The following is an 18828-nucleotide window of genomic DNA, read 5'->3' as shown; positions in this document are numbered from 1 at the left end:
CAGCAAATGGCAACTGGCATCAGTATGGGGGAAAACGTATCATACCTTCAGCACTTGGTTCTTCCACAGCGGAGGGACGGGACTGGGAAATCCTTGAAGCTCCTTCCAACCCTACGTGTCCTTTTGCTGCTGACAAGAAGACAGACAGCGAACAAATATAGACGCTCCCACCACCTGCTAGGAAGAGGAAAAGCAAGTTCCAATCATCATTTGTAACAGGAACACTACATTTTGCCACAAAAAGAGGAGGAAGTTCTCAATGAGCCCTCACTTCCACAGGGGAAGCTGAGGACGGCTGCCGTACGTAAGTCGTACTTCGGCACAGAATGCAGATTTACACTTGGCTTCTTTGCTTCGCAGGAGCAGGCGAGAGGAGCAGACCAGCAAGCAGGCGGGTGGCTGGACCAGCGCCTTGTGCTAGCAAATCCTTTCCCAACACCACCCTAGACCAAGAGACTAAAGTACTGAGAGAACTCATGCTTTAATAGACACTGAAATCACAAAGAAAGAAGGCCAAATGCCTTAGCAATTTCAATAAAAATATGAAAATCTTTTTACATGGTAAATTTCATAATATAAAAAGTTTAATGCTGTCTGGAAACAGAGTTTTAATTTACAAAGAAAGTCCATATAGGCCAAACATGGCTAACACTGCATACAAGGAGAGCAAGTGCTAAAGGGCTGCTGCTTGGAAGAGTCTTTGCTGACAGTCCTCTCCGAGTTACCATCTTCAACGCTCTTTTGAAGGAGTTCTGCAACTGAGGGGCCAAGTTTTCCAACACACACTTGCAGCCTTTCTGGACAGCACGGCAATGCAATGAACCCGAAACTGCTCAAACCCATTATTACCACCCAGCCTGAAACTACCAGTGTTTCTTAACAGATTCAGGGCTATTTCTGTGCGCCTGGATCTGTTCTGCAACTTGAGAGAGATGTTCACAGAACGAGTTTGACCTAATGAAAGGAAACATGGCCTAGAGTGATATACGTGAGTGTAGCATCCCTTCAATGCTTTTTCCTTGTTTAAGTAAGGTATGATTAAAAAGAAGGAAAATCAGTACCAGGCCAGAGTACAGGCTAGCCAACAAAATCAAATTAAACTGGATTTGATGAGAGAGATTGTTTACTGTTCCCATTTAGTTGGAGCTAAAGACAGTCAATAAAAAATCTGTAACCTCACACAGTAAAACATACAGGGCAAAACCAAACTAAAATACATTCTATGGCCTTGGGGAATGGTTGCATGTGGCAGGTTTAATGTGAAAGTGGATAATACCTAATTCTTATTGCTCACTGTATCAAGCAGTGTTGTCACTTGTACCATGCACAAATACAACAACGACAAATGCATTTAAACTCCACAGAAGGAATTCTAATATCAAACGGAGAACATGTTATTTTCATTTCCTGAATTTCTCCACATATTGGGCAAACCTGATAAAACTCTTTTTTTTTTTTTTTTTTTCTCCTCACAAAGGGGTTGTTTCTCATTCAGGGGGTGGAGGAGTGAGGCACAAGGTGTGTGAAGTGTCTCCCAGCCATGAGCAAGCATGCATCTTCATGGCTCTCGTTAAGCCAATGGAAGTGCCCTGTGTCAAGTCGAGGGAAACACATTTCCCAAAGGACTTCTTCTAGTGACACCTTCCTTTATACAACACCAATTTCCCAAATACTGAACTTCCTCTACATCTGAACCCTTCCCCGTTTCTAATGCTCCCCCCTCCCTCAAAAAAACCCAACTGAAGAATCACCACCACCCCCCGCCCCGATTCAGCTCTTTCTGAAAACTTCAAGCCAGTACAAAACCCACTGGCAGCATGAAAATGGGTTGCACCAAAATGGCAATAGAGAATATTTCTACAGATTAAAAAGAGCCTTTAGTTATGGAAGTAAACTACAAGTAAAGAGGCTTATTTCTGGCATGTTATGCAGCACTACAGGGAGTATTTGCTGTTGCTATAAACAAAAAGCTGCCCACTTCCATCCTGGCTGTTCCTGGGATGTCGTTTTAAAACAGTTATGCTGGTTAGAAACAGATTAGGTCACATGAAGTCTCTCAGCAGGCTTGTGACCACAGCAAGCTGCATGATCAGCAATCTCACCGTCTAGCTGACGGGCAGACGCTGTACTGACTCATTTTGGCCCACTATTCTAATTTTTCCTGCCAAATGATGAGAAGATGATATCTAGCACCAAACCATCACAGAAAGATGTAATGTACAGACAAGTAACTTGCATCATATGAGTTGAACAGATTTACTCAACTGTTTTGCTACATTGCATAATACGAGTAGAGAGTAACTACTCTTTTTGTCTTTCTGCACTGAAACTTGTGATCGTCCATCTCTTGTTAGCTGACTGTAACAACACAGCCCTATATTCTTTGCCTTTAGTGTTTGTGTTGATTTCTTGCAATGGCAAAAAAGAAAACATTCTCCAGAACCCAGCGGATTCTAGAATATGCTCAAAACAAGCATTTGATATATGCACCACGAGTACGCTGAGCCCAAGTAATTTTATATTCCGGTATCAGAACTGAATCCTCTGTCCTGCTCTCATGCTTTTCCTCCAAGATCCCTAAGAAAATCACAAATGATCAGATCCATATTTCGAGAAGAGCATCTAGACACCATTAAGTGCAACAATTATCTGCATCAGCAACGTGCCCCTAATACGTTTACAGAGCTGACTGCACTCACCATTCAGGTAGTCAGTTGCAAGACTGGAAGTTGACTTAAGATCCAGCTAAAACTCAGGGCCTAATTAATTAAGCCTCACAACACCTCTGTGAGGTAGGTAGGTAAGTATTACTATCCCCATGTAGATAGAAAGGGAAGACGAGGCACGGAGAGGTGAAGTGATTAGCCTTCAGTCACCCAGTGAATTTTGGGAGTGCAGAATAGAAACCAAAAGCCTTGGCGATCCAGTGCTCCGACTTCATAGCACACGGCCTGCGCAATACTTTGCTCGGATCCAAGTGTGCGCTGTGGCTGAGTTAATGCTACCACACGCCCACAGTTTTCAGTGCACGTCAATTATCATTTTGGATTCTGATTACATCACTGCATTCAACAGCCGCTTAAAGGAAGTATCTCCAACTTGATCCATAACACCTAACCACCACCTAGCCTAGGAAAGCTTGCGTTACACGTCACCCCTGGGGTGCTCTTGGTTCTCCACAGATCAGAGGGCACACATTTCTGCGTACGGCCGCTCCGCTTGCTGCCTCGCGTACGTGCTCTGACTGCACTGACATCCGCTTACACTGGTCTACTCGCTCCAAAAGAAACTCGCTTCCACAGCAGGGGAAAGGTCTGCAGACCCGCCCATCATGAGCTATGTGGAACCAATTAGCGGGATTGCTCAGGTGATTTCCAAACTGCATACGTGATGTCCCAGTCCTGCCTACTGTGGAACTGTACAATAATGTTCTGAGCTTCAGTGTCTGTAACCCTTTTCTGTGCGCCCTTGGCAGACAGAAAACATCCGTGCTGCCCAAATGCTTGACAAGATGAAAATTTCACCATCATAACGCTGTGTGCCAGAAAGATCAGAGCACCCAATAAAACCAGAACCTGTCTCTCTGACACACGCTCTCTACCTCACGCTGAGGTTCACCTTCCGTGTTATGCCCCAAACATTCTTTTTGAGCAGACGAACCAGCAAAATATCACCTGGAAGTTTTCCCTCCAGAAAAGAGTTACCTGAGATGCAGGTTTTAGGGCACCTCTGTCCTCTTGTCTTTGTTTCACCAGCCTCTAAATGATGCAAGAGAACTGCAGTATCATGCTGCTATGGAGTTTATTGCCAGCAATTTCTTGTGTTTGGCTAACTTGGCAGAAATATCTAGAGGTATGTTATCTTGTCCTCTCTGTCAGCCTTTGAAAGAAATCAAATAAAAGGCTTGTACGTCTCCAAGCAGAAACTCGTGCATACTTTCTTTGTGGTATACATGAAAGTTCTGCCTCCTCTCGCTTCCCTCTCCAATCCCTGATATGTATAATTTCTGTATAAAAAGCCAGCTGTAAAACCTCCTGTTAGGTTAAGAAATACAAGTACGTGACTCAAAAGCTAGTGTTTTATGAACAGACAACTAGATTCATTGGACCTGTTGCTGCAAATACCGAACACTACATAGAACCTTTTATCAAGCGAGTCTGGCCAAGGTCCTGATAAGGGAAACTAAAACCCATCTGTGTAAGGCCCGTGTTCCTACGCAGTGACAGCCAGGGCCGATCTGTCACACTCCTGTGCATTGCCAACTGTGGGTATGACCACGGCTTCTTAGATAACGGTTCTGTATTGATAAAGGCAAGTGGGCAGAAGCAAATACTTTAACAAGACCGTAAGTCATCGGCTGGTACTCAAGACATTTCAACATTTGGATGAAGGAAAAAATCTTCCTGGCGACAAAAATTTATAACCGTTTCCAGATGGCAGCCTCAAGGAGCGTGTGGCTCCTGGAGTGCTAGTGGAAGGTGGAGAATGAGCAGATGTCACTGCATTTGTAGTTTCAGGCCGCCTGTGTCCGTTCGGAGGGTTCTTTTGTGGAGAAGCAAGGTGTTGCTCAATAGACAGGTCCTTTAGTTCCAGCTTATCTGCACTTTCTTCTTTGCTGTGCCGTGGAGATAAATTGAGCAAGCTGAGGACATCTTTCTTAGAAGTCATTGTTCCAGGAGCTCCTCGGAGAATCTTTATCGGGCCAGTGGAGTGATGGGGCGTGCTTTGCCAGAACATCTTTAAGTTGTGAATTGCTTGCACTTTTTCATCGATGGCAGCCATTTTTAATTTGTCTATGTCTGGGGCATCAGCTGGACTTGAGCGAGCAGAACCAGCGGAGGAATAAGAAAGCGCGGGAGATGGAGTGCTGCCACCAGGAGACTGATGCCCTGAGCTTGGAGAGATATTTCTGGGTGATTTAGAAATATGAGCACTGTAGGGAGAGCTGGGGTACTTGAGCTTAAAGTGAGGCTGCTCCGTTAAGGACCCATGTGAATCACAGCTTGGAGACGGCTGCCCGCTGTAGTGGCCTGGGCCATCTTTGTTTGACATCTCCGATGTTGTAGGGCTATTATAGCCGGAACTCACTTTCTGAAGGGATGAACTCCTTGTTGGAGGCTTTGGTTTAATTGCAAGAGGTGAAGACTGATTCTTCTGGCTAGAGCTAACGGGCCGACTGAACGCACTGGTCTCTGAAGATCTGAATGCAGACACACCTGCCGGGGTGGAAGCCCCATCGTCTGAATTGTTGCTCTTGCTTATTTGGCTGCTGCTTCTCTGAAGACGTTCAACAGCAATGAGGTGACTCTGAGTTTCCTCCAGAATTTTTTGGGCCAGCTCTTGCGGATCAAGCTTTGGATTACTGTCCTCCTGGGATTTGACAGTGCTGTCAGTCTCAGTGCTAGACTGGTCAGATTCCCCAGTATCAGAACTTGCAAGTTTCCCAACTTTTTGGAAAGGTGAATTTGGACTGGGAATAAGAGTCATTTTAACAGGAGAATTTGGGGTGCTTATGCTCCCTTTGGAGTTGACAGACTCTTTAATGCCTCCAGCCTGACCACTTTTGGGCTGTTTGTGATCAGGGGAAAATGTTGGTTTTATGTTTTCTTGGTAACTGGCCAAAGGCTCGTTGCTGATGATAGAAAAACCTTCATACTCTTCCTCATCTTTGCTGGCTACAGTGCTGGTTTGTGGTGACAACTGGCTCTGTACTGCAGACCTGTGCGGGTAGACGTTCTTGGGCCTCTCATAGTCCTGGCGTCCCCTGTGTACCACGCCATCTGGCATGTTCTCTGGCTTGGAAACAAAACTCATGGAAGAAGCAATGGAGCTCAGGCTATACACCGAAATGGCATCTGATGCAATGCTGTCTGGACAAGTAGGAGAGAATGGAGGGTTTTGATACTGGGGTACAGGGTTGGAAATAGACTGAGCAGAAGCCAGTGACTCTAGCGATGAGGAACTGTCCAGGCTAAGACGCTTAGGCAGCTCTGTAGAATCTAAAAAAGAAAAAGAATATGTAGAAACAGGCCCCTGGATACACAGTAAAATCAATCAAAACCAGATAACGTTCTACCACAATTAAGAGGAAATGCTACAAAACATGCACTCAGACTCTGTGCTACTCTGAAATACCTGACTACTACTTAGGTGAGTAAAAAAATGTGCACAGCCCAGGAAATGCACAGGCAGGAACCTCAGTCCAGTTATCCTAGATGAAACTTGTCAATTCATTATTATTTTATATCTCAAAACCAAGAGTGAGTTACACACCCTCCAGCTGCTGGACTCTACTCCCAGCTTTGGCCTCAGCCAAGTCTTAAGTGTTTGTTTCCCGTATAAAAATAACGTTTGCTGCACCTGTTGTATGATGTATGGTCTGTATGACATGTGTGTGATGAGGTACGTATGATCTCTGCAAAAGTGTGACATTTTAATAGAAGCCATTCTAATCAAACCATCAGATGATATAGGAGCAAAAACTACTGTAAGCAGCTTTACCAAAAAGTGCCAGCAAGGACTGCAGAGCAAAGTGCATGGTCCTCCTATTAGCTTGTTTCCCAGTTTTCAGAATCACCTCCTCTTGGCCAACTTCGCAAAGGTCAAAACCTGTAGTGGAATATGGAGCAGAAAGTCACACCTCAGAAAGATCCAATGTCTTAAACAAGTGTGATCTCATTTGTAACACAAATAGAACAAAGAGATATGAAATCCTGCAGTATCCCGGAACGATGACTCCTCACCTACAACGTACAGTTTGTTGGTTTGTTTTTATTACTATTTAGCACGCCTCCTCCAGGTGTTGGGAGCTTTATAGTGCTGGACTGTGAGCACATACACATGAACAAACCACTCCTGTCCAAACTGACAGACAAAATGCACTTGTCAGTACTTCTTTAGTTGTGAATTATTTGGAATTGTCTGGGAATGATACACTAAGCACACCTCAGGGGACAGTGTCCCACACACCCCTACCATTCATCATTAATCCCAAGTTTTCTCACAGAAATGGGCCTGAAGAAGAGCACAGACCTTGGAATTTGGCAAATGAAGGCTGGGCTGCAGGAGGCATGACTGTGTTTGAGAAACGACACCTGGCTTTTTTGAGCTCCTTAAGCTGTCTTCTTGGATGTTTCTTTTTGCAGCATTGCCTCTTCCCTTCAACATCCTTTTACTAACTCTAAGCAAAGTCCAAGCTGGAATAAAATCTGGTTTGATATTTAGTTTTCAGCTCTCTTTTCTGCAGAACGTAGACCCTGGTACATACTATCACCCTGGTACGTCCTGCCCTTGCCCAGCACACAGCTTTCCCTGCCAAAGGAATGACTGGTTCACTTCAGGTAGAAGGCCAGAAGCAAACACAAAAGTATCATGAACAAGAGGGGAACAGGATCCTGAAATAAAAACTGGGGTTAAACCAACCTGACGGCATGAAGCTGCTGTCAACCCCAAACCCCATGTTTTGCTCACTCAGGTTATGTTTTGGTGCATGACAGAAAAAATACACCTTACCACTGGCCAACTGGTGAGCGAAAAAGCTCTGTGATGTGAACTGGCAAAGACGTACTGAGCAGTCAGGGATCACATCCAGAGACGCACAGACAGACAGACAGATCTAAAGCACCCAGACAAACAAAGCTAAGGCTGGGAGTCTCACTGCTACTTCAAGACACCATATGAGACACTCGCAATACTTTTAGAAAGACAGTGGAAATAAGTGTTTTCCTACCTAGAGCTGCCAGAAACTCATGACAGCCAGGCAGCCTCCAGAGCTGGACACTGATGGAAACCTGGATTGGTGCAGAAGAGAAATCTTGCTCCTTCTCGCCTGCCTGAAGTTGAACCAGGACCTGATGCAGCTGAAGATAACACCACAAACAATTAGCCACTCCTTACAAATCCCATCACTGCTTTTCTGACAGTCACAGCTGAGGAAATGCATTACAAACATCCCTTTCCCCCTACACCCACATACCCAGCTGCTGCTCCTGAACAGAACAGTGAGATGAAAAGGTCTGGGCACAGGGACAGTTCAGGGACAGCAACGATGGACAAACTTGAACAGAAGCAAAGGCAGGGGCAGAACAGGGGTGGGGGTTGGGGAGTGTGGCCAGTGGAAACTGAGCAAGAAGGAAGCACAGCAGGAAAATCTGTGAAGTGAAAAGGCAAGAGCTACTCTGGGGCTGCTCACAGAAATATACTAAAGCCCATTCCATGACTGAGCCATACTCCTCACGCAAATCCCAAGAAACTCATTCTCAGCATTTAACTGGGCAGAACAAGTCATATGAAACCATGGAAGACTTTCCTAATAATTCCACGAGGTCCAGGAAAGAAGTTTCCCAACTGTGCCCAAGGGACAGGAGTAGCAAAGTAGTGAAAAAAAGTGTTTATGAAGATCTGACACAAATTAAGGTGCCAGGATCCCATGTAATTCCAAAACACAGCCACAGCAGGAAGGATGGAAAGTCGTTATTCAGGGACCAGCTAACCTCAGGACCACCCATCTCTCGCAACCCACAAAAGCTCACACCGTCTTTTTTCCACAGTAGCACTATGGAGCAAATTCCAGGCCTGAAAGCGGCTTGAAGACACTACTCTGCAGCGCAGGGCAATGGGTCTGCACTGACCAAGGCATTTTAGCCTGCACAGCAGTGTCATTCCCCAGTGCGTGTTAATACTCACCATTCCCACCATATTTTTAACAGCCTTCGGGCAGCAGATTACAAGAAGGGAAAAGAGAGGAGAAAAGAAAGAAAGGACACAGGTTATTCTGTGTTACAAAATGCCTGTGACAGGGAACCCTGCGGTGACACATCCACATGCAAAGCAGCATCCTGACTGCAAGATGCTCTGTCCAGAGAAAGACGGGAGCAATGGAAATGGCTCGAGGAGTCCAACAGCGTGGGAACAGGCAGCTGGAATCTGGGAGTGCCCAGCACATTACAGTCAACTCAGACGCTTAGCAGGCAGATACTCAGGCCAACCCACATTCTGGCAGAAGGCTGAACATAAAACAAGCCCTTCTCTTGTTTTCTCTGGGATACATTATTGGCACTTAATGCGCTCAGCAACCCCTAACTTTTCCTTGTCGTGCCGTAGCACTGAAGTTCTCTTTTTTGTGGTTCCTGCCTTCTGTTTTGCACTAAAAATAAGTGTTTTCTACCCAGAGCAAAAGAGCAGGCTCCCTGCCTTGCTGCTTCACCAATGCCAAGAGCGCTTGCTCCCTTATGACACCTATCACCCATATGGGAAAGACAGTAAGCAACACCCGCTGACTGAACTGTCAGTCATTACGCGCCAATTTTGAACAAAGTCTTCTCTCCTTTGGGACAGGCAGAGCCTGCGCTGCTCACCAACTGAACTGCTGAGAGGAAGGAGGGGGATAAAAGCAAGTAACCGCAGAGGAAGGGAGAGCTAAGTTGAAAAACCCCAACGTGTAACTGGGTAGACTCTTGTGCAAAAGGAAATTCTGCCTGGGGTTTGGGCTACAGAAGAACATTTGCAAAAACAATGCAACACCCCTGCCAAGATTTATTGCATGGGGCAGCCGAGGAAATGGTGAGTGCATCTTTTGTTAGTTGTGTACAGCCATCTGCATGTTTTTCCTTGGGTGATTTAATTATCTGAGGCAAGAAGACAATCGTGAAGTAATCCCATGGACACTGTAACACATTCCGATCTATCGGAATGTTGTCTTCTGCTCATCACATCCCTCCTACTCTGGGCCTCCCTCTGGTGGCAATGAGGAAAAAATAACCCTGCTATTCAACCACAGAAGTCTCAGGCAGTGACAAAAGAGCCAAGGCAAGAAAGCAAAATGCCACAAAGGACAAGCCGGTAGAAATACCTCATGTGCTACTGTAGATCATAACAAGAAACACTTTCCTTGAAGGATATTCAGTCTAATGGATTGACAAAGCAGGCTTCTTAGCGGGCAAGGGCAAAGCTGGGGCTGTTGTTTTGCATTTTGTGCAGAGACTCAACATGACAGAATGAAGGGAAACCTTCTGAAGCTGCACGGAGATAATCCCAGTTACCCACCACAGTAATTCCCTAAAACTTTTGCACAGGGAAAGGTGAAAAGAGAGTTATACGCCCATTCACTATGTGCAGTGTGTTCATTTACTAAAGCAGGCAAATGATCACAGTAAACCTCATCAGAGGAGCAACCAGGACAGCAAGAAATGTGTAATGGAAAGCCAGCCAGGCTGGTGGCACAGAGACAGGTTAGGTTAGGCCAGGCATGCTAGAAAGGCTGGGGAGAGGGGGGAATGTGAAGGAGACTGGGGGAAAACGGGGGAAGTCCCATAGCCACAGGTGGCACTGTCTTTCTCTTAGAAGACCGTGAATCCTTTCAGCAGAGCTACGGGCACGCCCACCAGAGAAGCACAGGCTCAGTAAGTTTTCTGACAGACCTAGCATTGTCCAAAGTCAGCTATACGTTGGGACTTTGGTAACTACAGTGGACAAAGACCAGCCCTAGACAGGATGGCCAAATAGCAATTACTGGTTCTGACGCTAATTTCCCATATTTTGCTTCCCCCTCACTGCAGTAGGTATCCATGTTTTCATTTCTGTCACTGAACGGGAGACCCAAGGCCATGCAGCCCAGTAACATATCTGCATTTTTCTCTTCTGGACACAGACTTTCATTCACACAAACACGAAAGTTTAGCATTTCAACCCTGAAGTATCCCAGCAAGCTCTGGGTTGATAAACCAGGGCTGGCCTGGGAAGAACCATTTGGAAACTGGTACTGGAGGGAAACCTCCCCACTCACCCTGTTGATAAGCTGTTCTCCTGTTTCTGAAGCTGTGATAAGTTTACAAAGTGCCTGAAGTGCAGGGTTAGGCAAACCTGAAAAACATCAGCAGAAACAGGGATTGTTCAGTATCTGTTTCTTGACCGCTAGAAATGCAACAACCCGAAAAGAACAGAAACTCGGCTAGTTCCTAAAACCTCTCCCCTACATCACTGAACAGTTCTGGAAGCAGCAGCAATTTCCAGAAAACAACAGGTTTTCCCACTTTGCATCTGATTATGTATTTTCTGTCTGAGAGCTGGGAGAATGGAATAGTCACATCACGCTTGTCGGCTACTGGACTCAGTAGTAAATGATTCCCATCTATGACAAAATCTTCGGTAAACGTTTACTCGTAGAACCTCTGTCCTGTTAAATACTTTTATTTCATTGGTGTAAAACATCACCATTTCACAGGCTTGCATCAAAGAAAGGCAGGGCAAGGCAGATGGATGAGGACAGAGCCGATAGCCGGCCTGCGTCTTACCCAGGAGGGACTGTATGGTGGTGCTGCACTGCTGCAGCCGGTCGCCGGGGTCCGCAGTTGGGAAGAACACTGCTGCCGGGAGGCCGCTGGCTGGAGGGTCCAGTCGAAAGCCTACCGCAGTGAGCAGCGCCTGCCAGCCTGGAATGCCACCGACTTTATTCTCCACGCTTTGTTGGGAGGTATACATGGAGTTGTGCTGCCCATTCTGGATTCGCTGCAATGATTTCTCCACCTTTGGGGAAAATAGAGCATTAGTTTATTTTAGAAGAGATTTTTACTAATCGCCTCTTTTTACACAGCGAAGAGTCAGGAACGGCAGGTTGAGAGACAGCAAACCCGATGTTGAACCTGGCTTGTCTTACACAGAAGGATGTTAGTGCCCTTGAAAACAGGGGGTCCAGTAACTCAGCGCTCACAGCTGTAAAATCACTGTGATGAGCGTCAACATTCTCTGGGATCCGGAGAAAGTAATGCCACAGGACACTAAGTACCAGTTTGATTGTGATTGTTTCCTATAAGCCTGGCAGCTACATTTCTCCCCAAAAGATGACTCGTGTTCAGGTTCCAGTCTCTTGCGTACACTGCTCGTTACCAGGCAAGAGTCTGCAGCTATAAACAGTAAAGAGAGATGTGTGTCCACAAAACCCAGCAACTGGGATGACTAGGAATATCGACACATTTTCATCATCCTATGGATATTCCACATTCCTGTGGGACGACAGAAGACACATTGGAAAGAAAAGTATTAAAAGTCATGAGAGATTATTCTAGCCATCTGGCAGTTTGGCTTCAGCCCTGCTGCTCCCCACAACAGGCTGCTGGCACATATGGGGACAAAAGAGCCTCTTATCTTCCAAGTATGCAGAGAGGCAGCAGTCACCACGCTCTGCATCTCCGTGACTGCAATGTTCATAGCTATTTTCTTGTAGAAACAATTAACCCCAATAAAGCAGAGACCCAATTCAACAGCTAATGGAAACCAGATGGGTCTGGGGAGGATTTTGTCACAACACAATGCAAGACTTTGCTCACTTTACCTCTTTTTGCTCCTGACACTTTATCAGGTGTCCCAGTCTTTTTGCAAGAGACTACCTTACGGTAAGGGAGAAGGGTTGAAGGTTTATATTCAGGTGTGAGTGGTTACACATCAGGGTGTTTCTCTTCCCGTTCATCATTTACAGATGCATACCCACAGGTAACATTGTCTCACCGCTACATGGCCTGCAGTACCCCCCCTGTGGTGTGGTAGTCTTTCCTTTCTCTTACCAGATGTAGCAGGACACGCAGGGCATCTCGTGCCCTTTCAGGGTGCTGCAGGATCTCAGTCAGGGCCTGGCCTACCAGTGAAGAAGGGCTATTCAGCTTCATATCACTCCCAATAAGCATGAAACCTAGAGGATGCAGAATAAGAGACGCTCAACCTCCCTTTGTTACAGAAAATGTTCAAAACAGAAGCAGATATCCTCTGCCCTCCAGGACTAATGGAATGATGGCTTACTGTGCCCTGCAGAGTGATATTCTTTTCCCAGAGCAGCTACCCACTCCCTGTCGAGTCCCATAGACTGAACTTCCAGAAAGCTTCTAGATGCTTCTTACTGTCGTCCTCTATTAAATCAATAGTGTTTTCCTGTTCAAGCAAGCGGAAAAACACTGTATTGCAGCTAAAGTTGTCCTAGCACACTCCATGTCTCCCCTTTACCGCAGTGGAAATCAATAGATGCTAAGCAGTGCTTGCAGAAACAGAACTCAGAAAACCGAGAGCTTTCCCTGTCTCGGTCAGAAACCTCTCTTGGCTTATGCACATCTAAATGCTAGGTTCTCCAAATGGCAACAGAAGGAGCTCTGCCTTCCCCTTCTCACCCACTGCAGCGAGGTACGCGGCTGTCCGTCCTCACTCTGGCGCTCTATCTGAGACTCACCATTAAGTGCCCAAGGTGAAAGCCAGGGATTGTGTGTAAGGAACTTGCTTAACTACCCCAGAAGGGGCAGTACTAAGACAGCCTCAGCAGCTGGAAGCCTCTCCTTGATGCCAAGCACCCATGTCGACGCTCATTCTGTTTTGCCTAGGAAGCGGTCGCTTTTTTTTTTTTCTCTCAATGCTCTTTCCTTTGAGACAGAAAAATCTTGGAAGGAAAATAAAACAGAAACTGAACTGTGAACTGTAACCTAAACTCAGCTCCCATCTGGTATTGTCTGAATCATGTCCTAACGCTGGACTCAACAAGCCTGAAATCACTCTGTCAGACTAACTCCAAGTTCTCTAAAATACAAGCTCTAGCGAGTTTCCTCCTCCTCCGGCTACAGGTTACATCAGAGCCATACTCACAACAGCTTCCTGATAGAAGAAACATGGCACTGCTGCCTGTGCAAAAATATCCATCTGGGGAATGCGTGCAGCTTTCAAAAACCAGGACTTGTGCCAGGAAAAAAAATGCAGGTTATTTGTATATATCTCTGTAACAACATTGTTAACTCCAAGACTTTGTCTTTCTGAATCTCAACTCATTTATCTAATTGAGAGGGAACAAGCACCAGCACTCCACCCCGGAGCTTACGCTGCTGAGAAATTGCCAGTTGAAGCAAGGGAAGCCTTTCTCCTAAAAGGACCAAAGGAGTCAGCCCCACAAGGGTTATGTCACAGAAACCATAGCCACTGGTTGCTGCTGCAACTTCCAGAAGTACTACTCTTGCCTCCTTTAAATTAGAGTTTCACTAAATTCTCAGTGAGAAGGTTCTGTACGTTTGCTCCAGCTAACTCCACCTCAAGTCCACAGGAGACTTGACCCTATAGATTTCAAACACAGGAACTGAGTAATTCGATTTCTTACCAGTCATGAAACCATTGTGATATCACAGACTTCACCTCACAACTGCCTTAAATTCTACCAAATTCATAACCCGCTTACTGTACACAGTGAAATACCCATGTTTTCCATGACACTGACATGTAACTGCTCTCATCTGAATCTGGCTCTGAAACACGGGCGCTGACTTCTGGGAGAGCACAGGGCACATGCTACTCCCAACTACCTGCTAGCACTGCTCCTTGCTTAACCCAAACAACTTGGCATAACAGCGCTTCCTAGAAACCCTGCCTTGTTTGTCGAAAAGCAGCATCTTCCTACCTGCCCAGTTGGACGGATGGGAGAACTGCTTGCTGCTCTGTACAGTTTTCATCGCTTCTCCAAGAGCTGCACTGGCTTTCATCCCATTTAAGAGGGAGGAATAGAAGGCGTGCACAAACATTTTGGAAGCAGCCACAGGAACAGGCCAAAGTGACACCAGGACACACTGAGCCCCAGCGGCCAGGAATGCTCTTGTCAAGCCAATGACTCCATCAGCAGTGACTTTGCTGTTGGATTCTTGGTAAGAGCCAAGAACCACTAATTTGACAGGAAGCCGCAGATCCAGGACATCAGCTGCTGTAAGCAGAAACTCCTGAAGAGGAGGGCAGTCTGAGATGCTCTCCACATCGCTGGCATCATCCTGCATCCGAAGGGATTCTGGGATTGTGTAGGGGTTCCCAAAAGAACTCTTGCTGCTGGCTGGATTGCTGTCAGTGTTGGGCGTCAGGACCAAAGCGGCCAGTTTCCAGGAGACATGGGTTGCAAAATGGACACATTCTGCCTGAGTGAGGGCACTCATGACCCTCTCTTTTGTTGCTGCACTGCCAACTAAGGGCTGGCAGCCAAGTAACTCGGACACCATATATGCCTCCTCTTCTGCAGAGGGCATAGGTCCCCATAGCCACCTGTCCATAACTGCTGAAGGGAGCTTGGGATTTCCTACGACGGCTGCCATTGAGGTAGAACTGGAGTAAGCAGGAGTATTCTTCCTCGCATGGGACTACAAACAGAAAGAGAAAGAGAAAATGGGGTTCAAAGATCTGTTTGTTATGGTGCTAGTAATAAAATATCCTCTCTCTGGCTCTAAACACAAGTCTGGTTGTCATAATTACAAAAACATCATTGTGTTTCTTTAGTTTCTTCCATTTAACTATTCCAAGGAACATTTCCCCTTGAGTCCAGTCAGGACTTCTAGCCCCATGTCTTGGATGAACAGATAGACAAGAACAGAAAACAACAGACTTAGCCCAGGCCCCTTTGAGGGCTGTAGAAGAGCTAAAAGCATGAAGAAGATCCCACCTTCTGGGAAGACCACTTGTAATCACTCGCTAACTGGTTTCTCGTGCCTGTATTTCAAGGATCAGTGTCACCGCTGCCAGCGACATGGTGCTGCATGTAACTGGTTACTGGGGCCTGATACTGCACAGCAAAGCCCAGTCCCCACACCAGGAATGCTGACAAGGTTCAGAGCCTTTTGCTGTTCAAGTGACTGCGTTTAACACAGTGCAAGCCAAGGCAGGCAGCAGAGCACCGCTCAGCAAGGGCAGCTGGGACTCAGGGCATTCTCCCTGGAGACCTGGGCCTTAGCCGTGCTGATGCCAAACATCAGCATGAAGATACTTCCGCAGGATTTGCCTGTGATATTTGCTTTACCTTATAGTTTCAGTGTCACGAGGCATTAGTGGCCTTCTCCACACAGAAAACTAAAATGTAAGGTAAATATACCAGGAACGTGACCGGACAGTCAGCTTGCCAAGGAAGGTCAAGCATTGATCACAAACACCTGCATTTCTGCAGTCTGCCATGTAGTTCCACATCCCAGGACAGTCCCCTTAAAATGAGGATATTCAAACGATCCGTTCCCCTTGTCCTTCTTGGCGTGCCTGGGGCTGTGATTTTGTGCTGCAGGAACATCATCAGAATCTACTTCACAGCTGTGGTGCTCACGTGCTCATCAGAACTGTGATTGCCTCAGGAAGGTGGTACCTTTGTGCTTTCTATTTTTGTGTCTGGCATAACAGGACAGAGCTGCTGCCATTTTAGTATGTATAGGAACCTGCAGCTCGCAGGAGAGGTTTTATAAGAGTCAGGTTGTATAAGGCGATGTCTGACCTTGGAGCTGGGATTCAGCGACTGGATGGATGGCACCGCGATGAGGCTGAAGCGCTCATAGAGGTACTCATTGGAGGAACTGCCCTTCAGGAGAGCAAAAGGAATGAGGTACAGTTCTCCCTCCAGAACCAGTATCAGCTGGCGGTGACGGCCAACAGGCCCACTGGAATGCATCAAACCCTGAAAGGAAAAGAGAGAGAATCAGTTCGGCCCTTGCACTCCATCAGCGCCCCAGCCTGTGCTTTCCAAGCATCAGGCTCTAGTCTGACCCCACGTCAGGTCTGGAATATCCACATCAGAATTGTGCTCTGAGCGAAGACAGATGCAGTGACAGGCGAACGCACGCTGTCATTGAACAGATCTATACAGCTGGACTGTAGCTCACCTGTGCACAAACAACCCATTTGAGACGAACGAGCCTTGAGCGCACTGACACACCACACAGACCCTGGCCGTCACAGCCAGCCTCAGCCAAGCACGGTGTAGCCCAGCATCACCACAGTGCAGTTACAATCTTTGCTAAACTCAGCCACCCATGTCTCATCAACATTATTATCACCTTATCCTTTGAAAGAGAATATTCTTCCTGAGACTGAATTTCAAAATAGCAATTTCCTATAAAAGGGCAAACAGCCTACAGACAGATTGTGTCTATGACCTGCTCTTCGAGGCACTTGACGTTGTAATCAACCCAGAGTCACAAATAGGTCTAAGCAGCAAGTATCCGATGGATGGAGAAGTGAGGCAGAGAGATTAATAAACAGGGAACACCCAGCTGGGCCCCAAAAGTGGCAACTGCTCCTGGTCCCATATAACTGTGGGAATTTCATTCTTATTTATCTAGTGTATCGTAAAAATAGTTATCACCCCAGGAAAAAGTAACTTCAAAGCACTGAAAACTGCTCCAACTTAAACACTTGCAGCACCTAAAAAAAATAATGTCTAAAGGACACTTATGCAAAACGGCAGTGAATTTCTAAGCAGTTCTCCACCTTTAAGCTACAGTAGCAGCCATAGCTTGGCCAAGTAAATAAAGATTTGAAGATGAAACTTTTAACACAAGCTTGGATGACAGCAAGTCCTCAACTTGCTGTTTTGGAGATAACCAGTTCAACTACTGTTGTTCTACTTCTGTCTAGACTGCTCGACGTTCCCAAAGGCAAGCTAACTTCGCAGTGTTCACTGCAGGACGGAGACAAGGATCTAGTGTACAGGACTAGACCCTTGTCTCTAGATTCTCAATTCTTTTGAGAATTTTCATTTTGAGCCATTTTAATTGTCACCAGATGTAGCAAACATTTGTTTTGACAGGAGAAAAAACAGCTACTCGGGCTGCTCAGCAAATGAAGACAAAACTGCTTGACCCCGTTCCAAGCGGATTTCCGAACTAGCTTCCAATCCCTCCAAACATTACCTTTTCCTGATGCAAATTCTGGGGCTTCAACAGAACAGCAGCAAAGGAAGTACATACTTCAAACACAAGGCTTACCTTTAGTAACTAACAACCACCAAAACCTCTCAGGTGCTATCTATCTAGATACGTTCTTCTGGGAAGAAATAACATCCACGTTCTACCTCTCTTCTGTTAATTATCAAACATTACTCCCTTTGACAGCCCGGCTTTAGAGCACACTTATTTCAGTTGAGTCCCCATTTAAGAGGGGAGAGAAGAATCTTCCTTCTTCCACTGCCAACTGTGAACTACTACTAGGAAATGTCTAATGGAAACAGACTTTTGAAACAAGAAGTAAGAAGAAAAATTCAGAAAATTCTGAAGTGCAGACATGCTGGCTAATCAGAGAGTGCAATAGAAAAGAAAGGGATATTGTGCATTTTGAGGATGAACATCGCTACTTGTAAAAAGTTTTATATTTTGAGCTCAGACAAAAGCACTCTGGTCCTAACACACAATTCTACCGCTCCACCTGGCTCAGGGTCTATCTGGAGCAGACTTCCAGACTGCGCTGTGATGCACTGACAGCTGACCATTAATTTGAGATACACCAAGCCCATCTCACTAGCAATCAAAGAATAACAGCAATTTGCAGCCCGTCTCAAGCTTTAGTTCTCAGGCAGCAGCAAAGATGAATGAACGTTACTGAAGAAAGAGAAAAATCAGTTCAGTGGTCTCCTCCAAAGGGAGTCTGGAGCGAGTCAGAAATACCAAAAACCAGGTCAGCTGTGAGGGAGAACGTCAAACACTAGAAAGTTAGAGAGAGACAGCGAGGTGCTTTTAAAGGCTTCTTGCCATTTGAAGTGGGAACAAAACTGCTGAAGGACAATTTTCATTTAAAAGGAGTTAAAAATAGTTGCTGACCTCTTGCTGTTTCTCCTGTCCTCCTCACAGCTCTGGTGCTCACCCTGCCCCACCAACGGCAGACGGAGATGCTGGGCGGTCGCTGACACGCAGCGGCCTCGGGAGCCTTCCTGCGAACCGCCTCCACTCCGTCCTGACCCGCTGTTTACAACCCCGGCAGCCTCCGGGGAGCCTCCCCAGCACCCACTGCCTGGGGCGACGCAGCACCACCGTGCTCTGCAGCTGAACATACCAGCCTCCGCTCAGCCGTGCCTCCTTCTGC

The 18828-nt window shown here is 46.3% G+C and overlaps 1 protein-coding gene across 2 annotated transcripts in view; it reads right to left on the bottom strand.

Annotated features, from left to right (window-relative positions):
- Positions 1 to 1412: 1412 nt before the first annotated feature.
- Positions 1413 to 18828, bottom strand: part of TTC28 (tetratricopeptide repeat domain 28) — a 171550-nt gene continuing 154134 nt past the window's right edge. For both annotated transcript variants that reach the window (XM_063350762.1, XM_063350763.1), the window contains 9 exons: positions 16250 to 16429; positions 14417 to 15137; positions 12558 to 12682; positions 11292 to 11523; positions 10784 to 10860; positions 8686 to 8709; positions 7730 to 7859; positions 6502 to 6609; positions 1413 to 5999 (listed from right to left, as the gene is read on the bottom strand). In XM_063350762.1, coding sequence (XP_063206832.1) covers positions 4375 to 5999; positions 6502 to 6609; positions 7730 to 7859; positions 8686 to 8709; positions 10784 to 10860; positions 11292 to 11523; positions 12558 to 12682; positions 14417 to 15137; positions 16250 to 16429 — 3222 coding nt within the window. In that variant the 3' untranslated portion in view covers positions 1413 to 4374. The remainder of the gene's footprint in view (positions 6000 to 6501; positions 6610 to 7729; positions 7860 to 8685; positions 8710 to 10783; positions 10861 to 11291; positions 11524 to 12557; positions 12683 to 14416; positions 15138 to 16249; positions 16430 to 18828) is intronic.

The sequence above is a fragment of the Chroicocephalus ridibundus genome, chromosome 13 (assembly GCF_963924245.1).
Source record: "Chroicocephalus ridibundus chromosome 13, bChrRid1.1, whole genome shotgun sequence".
NCBI classification, from domain to species: Eukaryota; Metazoa; Chordata; class Aves; order Charadriiformes; family Laridae; genus Chroicocephalus; species Chroicocephalus ridibundus.
The sequence above is the reverse complement of the archived record's forward strand: the minus strand, read 5'-3'. Positions and strand labels throughout refer to the sequence as shown.